The sequence below is a fragment of the Bos indicus genome, chromosome 19 (assembly GCF_029378745.1).
Source record: "Bos indicus isolate NIAB-ARS_2022 breed Sahiwal x Tharparkar chromosome 19, NIAB-ARS_B.indTharparkar_mat_pri_1.0, whole genome shotgun sequence".
NCBI lineage: Eukaryota > Metazoa > Chordata > Mammalia > Artiodactyla > Bovidae > Bos > Bos indicus.
The window spans coordinates 57,901,943-57,913,063 of record NC_091778.1 but is presented as its reverse complement, the minus strand read 5'-3'; the positions used below and the strand labels follow the sequence as shown (position 1 = coordinate 57,913,063).

General features: G+C 57.5%; 2 protein-coding genes across 6 annotated transcripts in view; one reads left to right on the top strand and one right to left on the bottom strand.

The window, feature by feature from the left end:
• Positions 1–895: 895 nt before the first annotated feature.
• NAT9 (N-acetyltransferase 9) lies at positions 896–6,148 on the bottom strand. 3 transcript variants are annotated; one of them, XM_019981582.2, is made up of 8 exons: positions 6,088–6,148; positions 5,411–5,496; positions 4,401–4,510; positions 3,918–4,028; positions 3,711–3,827; positions 3,073–3,132; positions 2,828–2,922; positions 896–2,710 (listed from the first exon to the last, which is right to left on the bottom strand). In XM_019981582.2, exons 2-8 carry the CDS (start codon positions 5,485–5,487, stop codon positions 2,576–2,578), a joined length of 705 nt encoding a protein of 234 aa, XP_019837141.1. In that variant the 5' UTR covers positions 5,488–5,496; positions 6,088–6,148; the 3' UTR covers positions 896–2,575. The 3 variants fall into 3 exon arrangements, with proteins under 3 accessions (XP_019837141.1, XP_019837144.1, XP_019837142.1); XM_019981585.2 differs by lacking the exon at positions 3,918–4,028 and having other exon boundaries at positions 3,711–3,854; XM_019981583.2 differs by lacking the exons at positions 5,411–5,496; positions 6,088–6,148 and having other exon boundaries at positions 3,918–4,008.
• Positions 6,149–6,418: 270 nt separating this feature from the next.
• The window catches only part of TMEM104 (transmembrane protein 104), a 54,652-nt gene continuing 49,949 nt past the window's right edge, over positions 6,419–11,121 (top strand). The window contains exons 1-2 of one of the 3 annotated variants that reach the window (XM_019982056.2): positions 6,419–6,529; positions 7,325–7,441. In XM_019982056.2, the coding sequence (XP_019837615.2) occupies positions 7,397–7,441 (45 nt within the window). In that variant the 5' untranslated portion in view covers positions 6,419–6,529; positions 7,325–7,396. The remainder of the gene's footprint in view (positions 6,530–7,324; positions 7,442–11,121) is intronic. The other 2 variants (XM_070774120.1, XM_070774119.1) reach the window with 2 other exon arrangements.

The window sequence follows — 11,121 nt, the reverse complement described above, 5'->3', positions numbered from 1 at the left end:
GGTCCTGTGGGAGGACCCGCCGGGGCTCCCGTGTGCTTGGCTCACCGAGGCTGCCCTACACGGATGGGCATCAAAGAAACGAGGAAACAGGGAGCTTAGAGCCCACGTGCGCAGAGGGAGGGCTCTAAGAGCCACCTCGGATCCCAGGAGTGTTCAAAGGGCGAATCCACCATGGAGCCAGATGGTTCGGCTGTAATCTTTCTGCCCGCAGCCAGAGAGGCACAGATTCCAAGGCATGACCCAAGCTGGTGTCCCTGCCCCCCCAGATACTCTTATCTTACCTGACCATGGACCTGACTGTGGGGATGGGGAGGACAGACCTGGCCCGCTGGGCCCTGGAACATGCTTGTGGCAGGTGGGGTGGAGGGGACTTTGCAAGGGTAAAAGGCCCTGCTCCTCCACGGGAGGTCCGGGTCTCTATGCTGCTGACCCGAGGGCATCCTGGACAGCTGTCAGCATGGCCTGCAGGGCCCAGTTCATGGGCAGGCCGGAGGAAGGGAAGCGGGCCCTGGGCTGTCCTCCACCCCACCCGGAGGCCACTCAAGCCAGGCTCCTGGGACTGAGGAGAACAAGCAGGGAAGGTCACTATCTGATCATCACTAGAGCTGTTAAGGTTAGAATTCCACCACTGGTAAAAAACCTTCCCAAACCCTTACCACAGCACCACCTGCAGCAGTTAGCCTGGGCCTGGCCTGACCCCACTCACCCTTGCCCCCATCCTGTGCCCTACCAGGCTGGGGAGGGGCCCTCCCTACCTCACCTGCTGGGTGGGGATGCCCTAAGGACTTCTGACTCTGATTAAGCTGGCACAGGTGGAAGGAACAGGTGGCTCAGAGGCAACTGTCACTGAGGGACCTGGGACCTCAGCAAGCAGTTTGTGTGTTAGATTCAGGCATGTTTTTTAATGATTTTATTTACGGTTGTGCACGGTCTTCATGCTTCGTGGGCTTTTCTCTAGCTGTGGCTCCTCTTGTTGCAGAGCATGGGATCTGGTGCCCACAGACCTCAGTTCTGCGGCTCCCGGCTCGAGAGCCCTGGCCCAGTGGCTGTGATGCATGGGCTCAGCTGCTCTGCCACGTGTGGCCTTCCCAGACCAGGGGTGGAACTCACGTCCCCTGCTTTGGCAGGGGGGTGATTCTTTACCACTGAGCCGCCAGGAAAGCCCTCAGGCGTATTTTAGACTAGTTTTCCACGCTCCTATCTGGTGAGAGAGGCCTGGGAGCCAGGAGTCCTCAGCCACAGTGCTGGCTCTGCCATCAAAAGCTCTGGGGCCTCTAGCAAGCGCCTGCCCCTCCCTCAGTGTCTGACTCTTTGCCCACCAGGTTCCTCTGTCCATGGGATTTCCCAGGCAAGATTACTGGAGTGGGTTGCCATTTCCTTCTCCACGAAAATACCCTAGGTGCCCTCAAAGGTCTTTTTTCCAATTGTGTTTTGAAAGCATGCCACCGGGTTATGACAGGGCGTGATGAGAGACAGACGTCAAAGGCTGTCCCGCTGGCTCTGAGGTGCCCAGCTGCCAGTTAAGCGCTCGCTGGTTGCCACGCAGCCTGGCCATCTCAGGTCTGTGCCGCGGGCGCCCCCTCGTGGCCTTGGCATGAGGCTGGGAGAGCGAGGTGCCTTCAGGAGGCCACGGGCTGGGGGCCTCCGCTTCCTCCCACAGCCCACACAGCTGAGCAGGAGGCCCGAGCTTCATCGGGGGCGGAGGGTGCTCCAGCCACATGGAGCTGCGTCCAGAACTAACTTACCCTGCCCTCAAAACTGGCTTCAAAGACCAGAACACCCACCACTTTCCCTCCTTCCTTTCCAAACCTCCCGGGGTCACACCCTCCTGCTTCTGCAGGACAACTGAGCACCTAGCTCCCCGCACCGTCGGCCCAGTGAGGAACAGGGCCAGCTGCATGTAGTGTGCTATACTCCCGGCCGGAGCCTGGGCGGCCCCTCCGGGGAAAAGGGAGGCCCTGCCGGGTCATAGGCCGCTCTGGTCCCCAGTGCCGCCTCTACCTGCCTCCTCCGCCTGTGGACTCAGGCCGTCCACTCCAGTCTGAGTCCAGGTTTGGCAGGACAGGCTGACCCTGGAGTAGCCCAGCCACAGCGGCCAGCCAGAGGCACGTCAAGGCCGAGTCCAGCCCAGAGTCTGAAGGGCCCCACAAGGAGATTCCCAGCCTGGAGTGGGCCAGCGCACCCCACACCCCAGGCTCCAACTGTTCACCTGTGGCAGGGCTCCGGGCTTCCACGCCCATCCGCACGGGGAGGCCTGTCCACGCGGTGGCTATCAGCAGGGCTCCAGGCTTCCACGCCCATCTGCACAGAGAGGCCTGTCCACACAGCAGCTGTCAGCAGGGCTCCAGGCTTCCACGCCCATCTGCACAGGGAGGCCTGTCCACACAGAGCCGTCAGCAGGGCTACAGGCTTCCACGCCCATTTGCACGGGGCAGTCTGTCCACGCGGCGGCTGTCAGCAGGGCTCCAGGTTCCACGCCCATCTGCCCAGAGAGGCCTGTCCACGCAGCAGCTGTCAGCAGGGCTCCGGGCTTCCACACCTATCCGCACGGGGAGGCCTGTCCACGCAGCGACTGTCAGCAGGGCTCTGACGCCCCATCTCTGTAGGGCTTCTCTTGTACGTGGCTGGTCTGCTCTAGAAGCCACTGCCGCTCCAGCTCACTCATCATCAGTCTGAGCGTCACCTCCTGGAAGACACTGCTCACAGCCACCTACGTGTGCCAGGGACAGAGCAGGGCCGGGCTGGCTAAGTTACAGACCCAGGTCCGAGCACCACTGGGCCCCCCGCCCAGACCCAAGCCTCACCCTCTCACCAGCACCAGCCTCACCTGCTCAAAGTGAAGCTTTCGGAACATCCGGATGCTCGGTTCATTTCCTTGCCCAATTTTAGCCTCAAACTTCGTCAGACCTAGCCTGGTCACTCCTTTGGAAGGGATCAGAGAGGGTAAGCTGCACCATGAATCCCCCCGCCCCTCCTCCAAGGACTCTCCACCCCACCTGCCCCCACCCCTGGGCCTGAAGGTTCACCCCCACCCCTCTCCTTCCCCTGGGACCGCCTGCCCGGCGTCCTCACCATAAAGCATCATCATGAGGACGGCCTCCGTGCCCAGGCCCTGGCCCCTGCAGCTGGGCTCTAGGAGGAATGACAAGAGTCACTGACATTGCATGCCTAGCTCACCACCCTAGGAAGCTTGCAAATACAGGTACCATTCTGCAGATGAAGAGACAGAGGCCCAGAGAAGTTAAACGACTCGCCCAAGGTCTCACAGATTAACAACACTCAGCAACCTGACCCCAAAACTGACCCCTTCAGCTCAGTGTGCTGCCTGCACGAGCACGTGCGCACAGCCCTTTAAAAAGATGCTGAGGACCACGATGGACACAGAAATGGGGGGCTCCTCACACAGCACAGGAAGATGCTCCAGGGAAGAGCACTAATTTTGGGGGGTCCCCAGTCCACCCCAAAGATGGGGCAGACTGCAGCCTGCAGATCCTAAAACCAAAGATTAAGTTCACACCCACACGTGAGACGGGAATAAAAGGAACCACCGAGGGTGAGCCGCGTGGCTAACAGGGTGCCAAGTGGTGGTCTGCCAGGCCAGGTGCTGGGCTCACCAAGGCCAGGGCCTTGCACTGAGCTCTTTCGGCAGCTTTAGGTTCAGTGGATCTGAGGACCAGAGGGGAAGGAAGGCAGGGCCAGGTGGAACGAACCTGCAATCATGACCTCAATCTCCCCCAAGGAGGGGTCCCCGAGATCTGTGAGGAAGAGGTTCACATCTCCCGCCATGCAGCTCTCTTCGCTGGTGCCCGACTGGGCCAGCCACTTCTCTGCATCCAGCACAATGAAGGTACACTCTGAGGAGGGGGGACGGGGTCGTCACCTTCTCCCCATAGGAGGGCAGAGGCCAGTCTTCCTACCTGAGCCAGAGAACCAGCCCTGTCTCTGAGTCTGGCAGAAAAGGGGAGCTGGCGCTTCTTCTCGCTGATTACAAAGCATGAAAGTGGCCTCCTGCAGGAAACGGTGGCCTTCTGCAAACAGCGACTGCATTCTCAGAGGTGTATGCGACACAAAGACCGCACTGGGCTTGCAGCAAGGGGTGCAAGGGGGTGCGGCCTGATTTACAGCCAGAGCCCCACAAGCTTTCCTTTCTCTAAATCCCTCCAGGCCCGGTGCAGTGAGTGGGGAAGAGAGCAGAAGCATCAGCCCCCACCCTCAGGGTCTGGCTTCAGGGAGTGTCACAGTCTCAGGGTTTCAGGCACCTCCCCAGCTTTCCAAAAAGTGCTTTTTTTGGCAACCTTTCTGGGGGCCCAGAGGGGAATGGGAAAGGGAGGGAACCCAGGACGGCCTCTGGAATCAGCCCTCCCACAACCAGCCCAGCCCAGGCCTCCTCCGCTGCTCACTGTCTGCATCTTCCCGCCAGCTGCGCTGCATTGCGTACTCCTGCTCCAGGGTCAGCGGCTCCGAGGCCGTCAAACGCTGCAGCTCCTCTGATTTCATCCACTCGTGGTACCTACAGGGGCAGAGGGGCAGCCTTCAGCAAGCAGGACCCATTCAGAAGCCTAAGTCTTGATGTTTTATGAGATGAAGAAACGGATGCTTGAGAGGCAAACCCCTAGGGCTAACAGAGGGCCAGATAAGACCCAAGAAAGGGTTATAATGGCTCCTATGGCAGAAGGCCGCAGGCCCAGTAGCCAGAGACAGCAGGAGCCAGTCCTATCTGTCCAGCCTCCTCTCCTGTCTCAGGGGTCAGTGCGGGGAAGCAGTCGGAAGCTAAACATTCCTCAAATTCCTGAGGAGATGTAATGGCAAGCCAAACTCAGCAAAGAAGGCTGGACAGATTATCACAAAGGCGGAGCACCAGAAACCCCACCAAAGGAAAACTACAAGCAGGGAATACATGCCCACAGCACCAGCAGCCCCCTCTTCCAGACATTCGCCAACTGCCTCCACAAGAGCCCCACCCTGAGACTCATTCCTGGCTGTCCCGAACAACAGATCTCACAACAGCCCGGCGGCTCAGTTTTACAATAGGTTAGCATTCAGTCTCCAAGAACTGAGCCTATTTACAGGCACCAGGGGTGTGGTACTCTTTTACAACCAGGAGAGAAGACACTACCTTTTCTTCCTTACGCACATGTAGTTTACAGAAAGGAATTCCCTGTTGAAAGGTCAAAAGGAAGCTAGCTGAGGGGTGGGGTGAAAGGGAGAAATAGGGGGACCGGTGACTTCCTCCAGGGAGGTCACTGCACTCTGCTTCAGTTTTCACTTTTTCCTATCTGCAATGACTTCTCGCACCAATGTTTCTCCTCCTCAGAGAAAAACAGCCTCTGAGATTTGGGCTAAGACAGGCTGACCCTCCTCGCCGCACCTTGGAGAGCTGGCTTGCAGCCCATGTCCGGTAAGTGGTTACCTGGGCACATGCTCTGAGGTGTAGGGGACCAGCACCACCTTCTTCCCCAGCAGCAAGGTGTTCTGATTCAGCCTCATGGTAGCAGCCTGCAGCCAGCGGGGAGGGCAAAGATTTCAGCACCTGAGTTTCCTCCCACTTAGTGTGGGAGCCTGGGCTCTCAATTCGCTAAACGCCTCCTGGGGATAAGATGTCAGAAGAGAGAGCCGCCACCCTTCTTCCTTTCCAGACCCTTCAGAGAACACGGCCTTTAAACTCCTTGCAAGGAGAGGAACCGGGCTGGTAAAAAATAATTAAACAATCCTGGACTCGCGTCTCAAGGAACCTTCAAGCATGGGCTGTCCCTTCCATCCCATCACCCAGAAGGCCTCACACCCAAGCACCAAGATTTATCACCGAAACTCCCATCACTTGTCCCAGTCCTAAGACGCCGCCCCATACGGTTAATTTTCTGCCGCGTCTTAAACCTGTTTCCAACCCCTTTTCCCAACGAACGACCCCGGGGCTCTAGCGAGCCATCCGGGCCCCATCCCGGGCCACTTTCGAGGGAGGCGGGCTGAAGGCCTCGATCGCCTGCCCTTCGTGAGGGGCCACAGGCTACGCTTCTCGAACCCCACGGCCACTGGGGTCCCCGGGACGGCTAAATCCACAGGCGCGCTTCGGCCGGGAGAGGCGCCCACCTCTCGCACCCGGCCCCAGCTTCCTCCCCCTGGCCGACGGCCGCCCTCGCTCACGCGCGTAGGCGCGCGCCCCGCCCATTTCCGCCCCGCAGAAGGCGGCCGCCGAGGAGCGCGCAGCCCCGCCCCCGCCAGGAGCCCAATCCTCGCCGTGCGCCCCGCTCACTTCCGCTTTGTAGACGACGGCCACCGAGGCGCGCGCAGCCCCGTAAGCCCCGCCTACTTCCGCCCCGCAGACGGTGGCCGCGGAGGCGTGCGCGCAGCCCCGCCCCCGCGAGGCGCCCAATCCGCGCCGTGCGCCCCGCCCGCGGCGCGCGCGGAAAAGGTGGGCTCCCGGCGCGGGCGCATGCGCGCTGCGGGAGCTGGTGCGGGACAGCTGGCGCCGGTCGCAGCCCCGGGGATCGCAGGAGGCGGCCGCGGCGGCCCAGAGCTGGCTTCGCTGCAGGTGTCGGGGCGAGAGGCTGGGGTGGGCTGGGGTCGTGTCCGACTCGGGGCTCCTTCAGGAGAGGGGAGGAAAATGGGGAAGAGGATCGGAGAGGAGCGAGAGCCCCAGGGCAGGTTGGGGGACGTGGAGCGGAGGCCCTCTACGGGGCTCTGGGACAAGGAGTTGGGTTGCGGGGGTGAGCTCGGAAAGCCCCCAGCCCCTTGCAAGCCCCAGGCGGAGGAGGCAGTTATTTGGCTGCCCTGTTGCGATCGTGAGCTCGCTGTTGCTGGCATTGAATGGGGATAACCAGAGTGTGTTGATGAGACCCTTGTGCTGGGTGAGACTTAGTGGCATCCGAGGACCCTTAAATCACTTGCAGTCTGAGCAGCAATGAGTACATGCCCTGCACAGTCAGGGAAAGGTAGAAAGAGACCACCCAGGTGTCATTATCATACAGGGAGATACTTCTCTCCCAGCTGTCTGGTGCCAGATGTTGAGGCCATGAAGTGTCAGTGGCTCAGTTGTGCCGATTCTTTACGACTCCACGGACTGTACCCTGCCAGGCTCCTCTGTCCATAGGATTTTCCAGGCAACAATCCTGGAGTGGGTTGCCATTCTCTTCTCCAGGGGATCTTCCCAGCCCAGGGATTGAACCCATGTCTCTTGCATTGTAGGCACATTCTTTACTGTCTGAGCCACCCAGGAAGCCCCTGAGGCCTTAAGCGTCTGATTAAAGGATGGGGAGGGGGTGGCCCTGCAGACATCCCCAACCGCTGTCTAGGTCCATGAGAAAGCTGAAGTCTGTTCTTTTTCCAGGGAGCCGCAGCAGCTGCCACCCCAGCGAGGAAGAAACGTTGACCGCCGAGGGACCCTTCCTCACTTTGGGAAATGGCAGGCGAAATCACAGAGACCGGCGAGCTCTATTCTCCCTACGTGAGTTTCACTTTTGGGGCCTAATTTGACCACATCGGTGCCCTTGGCTTCTAGAGAAGCGCACTGCTTCCTGTGGACTGTGCTTGTCAGCCCAGCGGCTTTCACCGCTGGGGTCTGGGAACCCAAGTCAGCAGCAAGCCATGGTGAACAGAGGATGAGAGTCAGATTTGTTAACTCTTTACATGTTGATCAGAGAGCAGTCAGTAACACAAAATGGACTTTCTTGCCCCTTATTTTTATCTCAGGGCTGCTGTCTCTTGCAAACTGTGAGGTCAGTTCATATGCATGAGGGCCGCTGACTCTGGGTTTTGCTCCACTCAGCAGTTTGAAACCACTTCACTTCTTAGCTGAACTTTATGTTGCACAACTTTTATAGTCTTGGATGGTGTAAGAGGCAGAGAACGCACGCGGAGACCTCCACTTGTGGTTTGCTGGAGCCTATAATTAGAGCAATTACAATGATAGATTTCTCACTGTTGTGGGTCTGTGATACCCTCACACATACACTCAGTTTATCTTCTTTGTGTTATAGAAGATTGGTCATGGTTCCATCACGGAGTCCTCTTGCCTGGGTGAATAGTTGAAGGACTGGAGGATTGGAATAATCAAATGATTGATTCATGTTTCTACCAAGTATCCCAGTGCTGCTAAGTATCCCAGGAAAAGGCAGCACTGCCTTAAGTAGCAAAGTCCTCTTTCCTGAAAGTCCCTGACCTTAAACAACTGCCCTGCTTTGCAGTTCCCTGGGGATCCACGCTCCCCTGTCTCTCCTGAGTTGTGATGTGATGGATAAGAAAGCACCTCTGAGAAGAGCTGACTAAAACCCTCACACCAAGGTCCTGTGCCATTCGTGTGTGACTCCAAGGACCCCTTCTTCACCTCGTAATTTTTTTTTTTTTTTTTTGGTGTGTTGGATCTTCGTTTCTACACGGGCTTTTCTCTAGTTGTGACCAGCAAGGGGCTACTCGCTAACTGTGGTGCTTGGACTTCTCATTGCAGTGACTTCTCTTGCTGCAGTGGAGTGCAGGCTCTAGGATGCGCGGGCTTCAGTAGTTGCGGCTCATGGGATCTAGAGCTCAGTAGCTGTGGGTCACTGGCTTAGCTGCTCCAGGGCATGTGGGATCTTCCCAGATCAGGGATCAAACCCTCGTCTCCTACATCGGCAGGCAGATTCTTTACCCCTCAGCCACCAGGGAAGCCCCTTCCCCTCATGATTGATCAGGTTAGTCCTTGAACCTTGAAATGGTTCGGATCATGTTCCTTTCATCTGTGGAATTATGTAACAGCCACAGCCTCCTCTGGGTATCCGCAATGACATGTCCACACTGTCTATAAACGTCACCAGGGCTCCTGTGTCATCTTCCAACATCTGTAAGCTTAGAGGTGAGGAAATGAGTTATTTCTGTAGCTGAGCCTTGGGAAGGAGAGCCTTTGATGTGCCCACTTTTCTTGGGCCTCCAGCTGTTCAGTAATCATTTCACACGTCAGCGTGTGCCCCCAGGAAATGGGGCAGTGAGACCTAACGGCCTCCGCAAATTCCGCTTTTTAAAACTCTTTCCCTCCATCTCCTCTGTGTTGGGTGTTGTTCAAGGTCTGCGTTCAAGGGCCTCCTCTGGGTATTGACCATAAACAGCAGCTCGTGTTCCCTAATCGTGCTGGTGAAGGGAGAGGTGGGGGAAGGTGGATGGTACCAAGGGTGAGGTGGCAGTAAGCAGGAGTTAGCGGTCAGGATTCGAGCGGAGAACACGCCTCCTGCCTGAGGTTTCTGTAACTCTGCCATCCTGCGAGAATGGTTCTTAATCCCTTGGGAGACCAGGAGGGTTGGAGATGCACCCCCCACCTCCCCGCACTGAGCCCAGAGGGACTGCAGAACAGACTTGACTGCAGGCGCTGCTTTCCTCTGCAGCTGAATTCCCCTGCTCAGCAGAGCACAGGCAGAAGCGCGCTGCCTGCCTTGGGAGAGCCTGACGCTGAGCGGTGCGTTCCCAGCCCCAAGCTGCTCCCTATCTTTTTGTGCCCTGTTGTGATTTCCTGCCACTCGTGGGCGTCAGGGGTGTTTGCCTTCGCCTGCATTCTTCTGCATAACCAATGTGTGATGAGCCTCGCAGGGGGCTCAGATGACGAGCCCTCTTGAGGATAGTGGGGGTCACAGGAGCATGGTCAGGCCTGTGCACCTCGCCCTCATAGGTGATCTCAGAACTGGCTTGTCTGTGTCCCCATGTATGGGAACCACAAGTGGCACGGGACTGAAGGGATCCTGTGGTCGAAATAGAGGAAGAAGGGGGTCCCCACCCACAGAGAGGCAGCTGCTAAGGTCGCCCCCCGCCAGCCTGTCTTGCTGAAGATGGGTCACGGTGCTTTCGAAGGAAAGAGGGCTTGTTTCGCTGCTTGAAACCCAAGTTGTTGCTTCCCCATCTCCACCACCTTCTGTTTCCTGTGACAACTGTCATTGGGGAAGCCGTTGAAAGATGCCGGTGCCGCCGACCTCGTGTGCACCCTTAGGTGGGACCACAGGAACGCTGCACCGAACCCCTAGAGCATGGTGGGGGGCGGCGGGTCCCCGGGGTCAGGCACAGGGAAGAGTCGAGAATGGGAGGAAGCTCAGTTTGCAGGGCCGCTCTACTGAGACTGCGCCCTACTCGTCTGCTTTCTGTCTTGCCTCCCTGGAGGCTGTCCCCACAGAACAGTCACCAACCAGCAGAAGAGGGGACCCCACACACACACCGGCTTCCTCCTGCCTTGCAACTGCCTTCCACCCGACCAAGGGCTCAGCTCAGGTTTGCTCCCTGCCTGTTTGTTCTGCTCCTTGAGATCAGTCCTTTCTGATCCCCTTGACAGAAAGTAAAGAGGGTTTAACTCTGGCCAGGAAGGTGGAGACATCATGCATTTTCCTATAGGGTTCCCCCTGTCCGCCACCCCCAAGCCCAGAATACTAGCCTCAGACTGAAAAATAGCAACATCCCAAGACAAATGGGATTACCCATTTATGCTAACTGCCAACAGTCGATCACTAATTAACTTCTTTGTCAGGAGAAGGCAATGGCACCCCACTCCAGTACTTTTGCCTAGAAAATCCCATGGACGGAGGAGTCTGATAGGCTGCAGTCCATGGGGTCGCTAGAGTCGGACACGACTGAGCGACTTCACTTTCACTTTTCACTTTCATGCATTGGAGAAGGAAATGGCAACCCACTCCAGTGTTCTTGCCTGGAGAATCCCAGGGACAGGGAAGCCTGGTGGGCTTCCGTCTATGGGGTCGCACAGAGTCGGACACGACTGAAGTCACTTAGCAGCAGCAGCAGCAAGGTCTTATAGGGTCTGAGATCTATTTGAAGCTTCTGTTGGGAGTGTGTTTATTTCACTATGCATTTATTGGCAGTGGTTCTCAGCTAGTGGCTATCTTGCCTACCAGGGGACATCTGGCAGTGTCTGGAGATCCCATGACTGTCACAACACAGGGGCGAGGTGGGGGCTACTGGAGTCTAGTAGCTAAAGGCCAGGGATGCTGCTAAACACCCTGACAACGCACAGAACAAGCCCCCACAACAAGGAATAATCTGGCGCCAAGTATCAGCAATGCTCTGAGAAACCCTGCTTGACAATAGACCCTTGACTTTTACATCCCAACACCTTCAGCCATCCTTGAATTCACAAATGCCTCTTGTACTTCTTAATTTACC

Coding starts and splice junctions, on each gene's coding strand:
- NAT9 (XM_019981582.2), bottom strand. CDS start 5,487: ATGAGGCTGAATCAGAACACCTTGCTGCTGGGGAAGAAGGTGGTGCTG. Junction 4,029..4,400: donor CTGGCGGGAAGATGCAGACA/GTGAGCAGCGGA, acceptor CGCTGTTTGCAG/AAGGCCACCGTTTCCTGCAG. Junction 3,133..3,710: donor GATTGAGGTCATGATTGCAG/GTTCGTTCCACC, acceptor CATTCCTCCTAG/AGCCCAGCTGCAGGGGCCAG.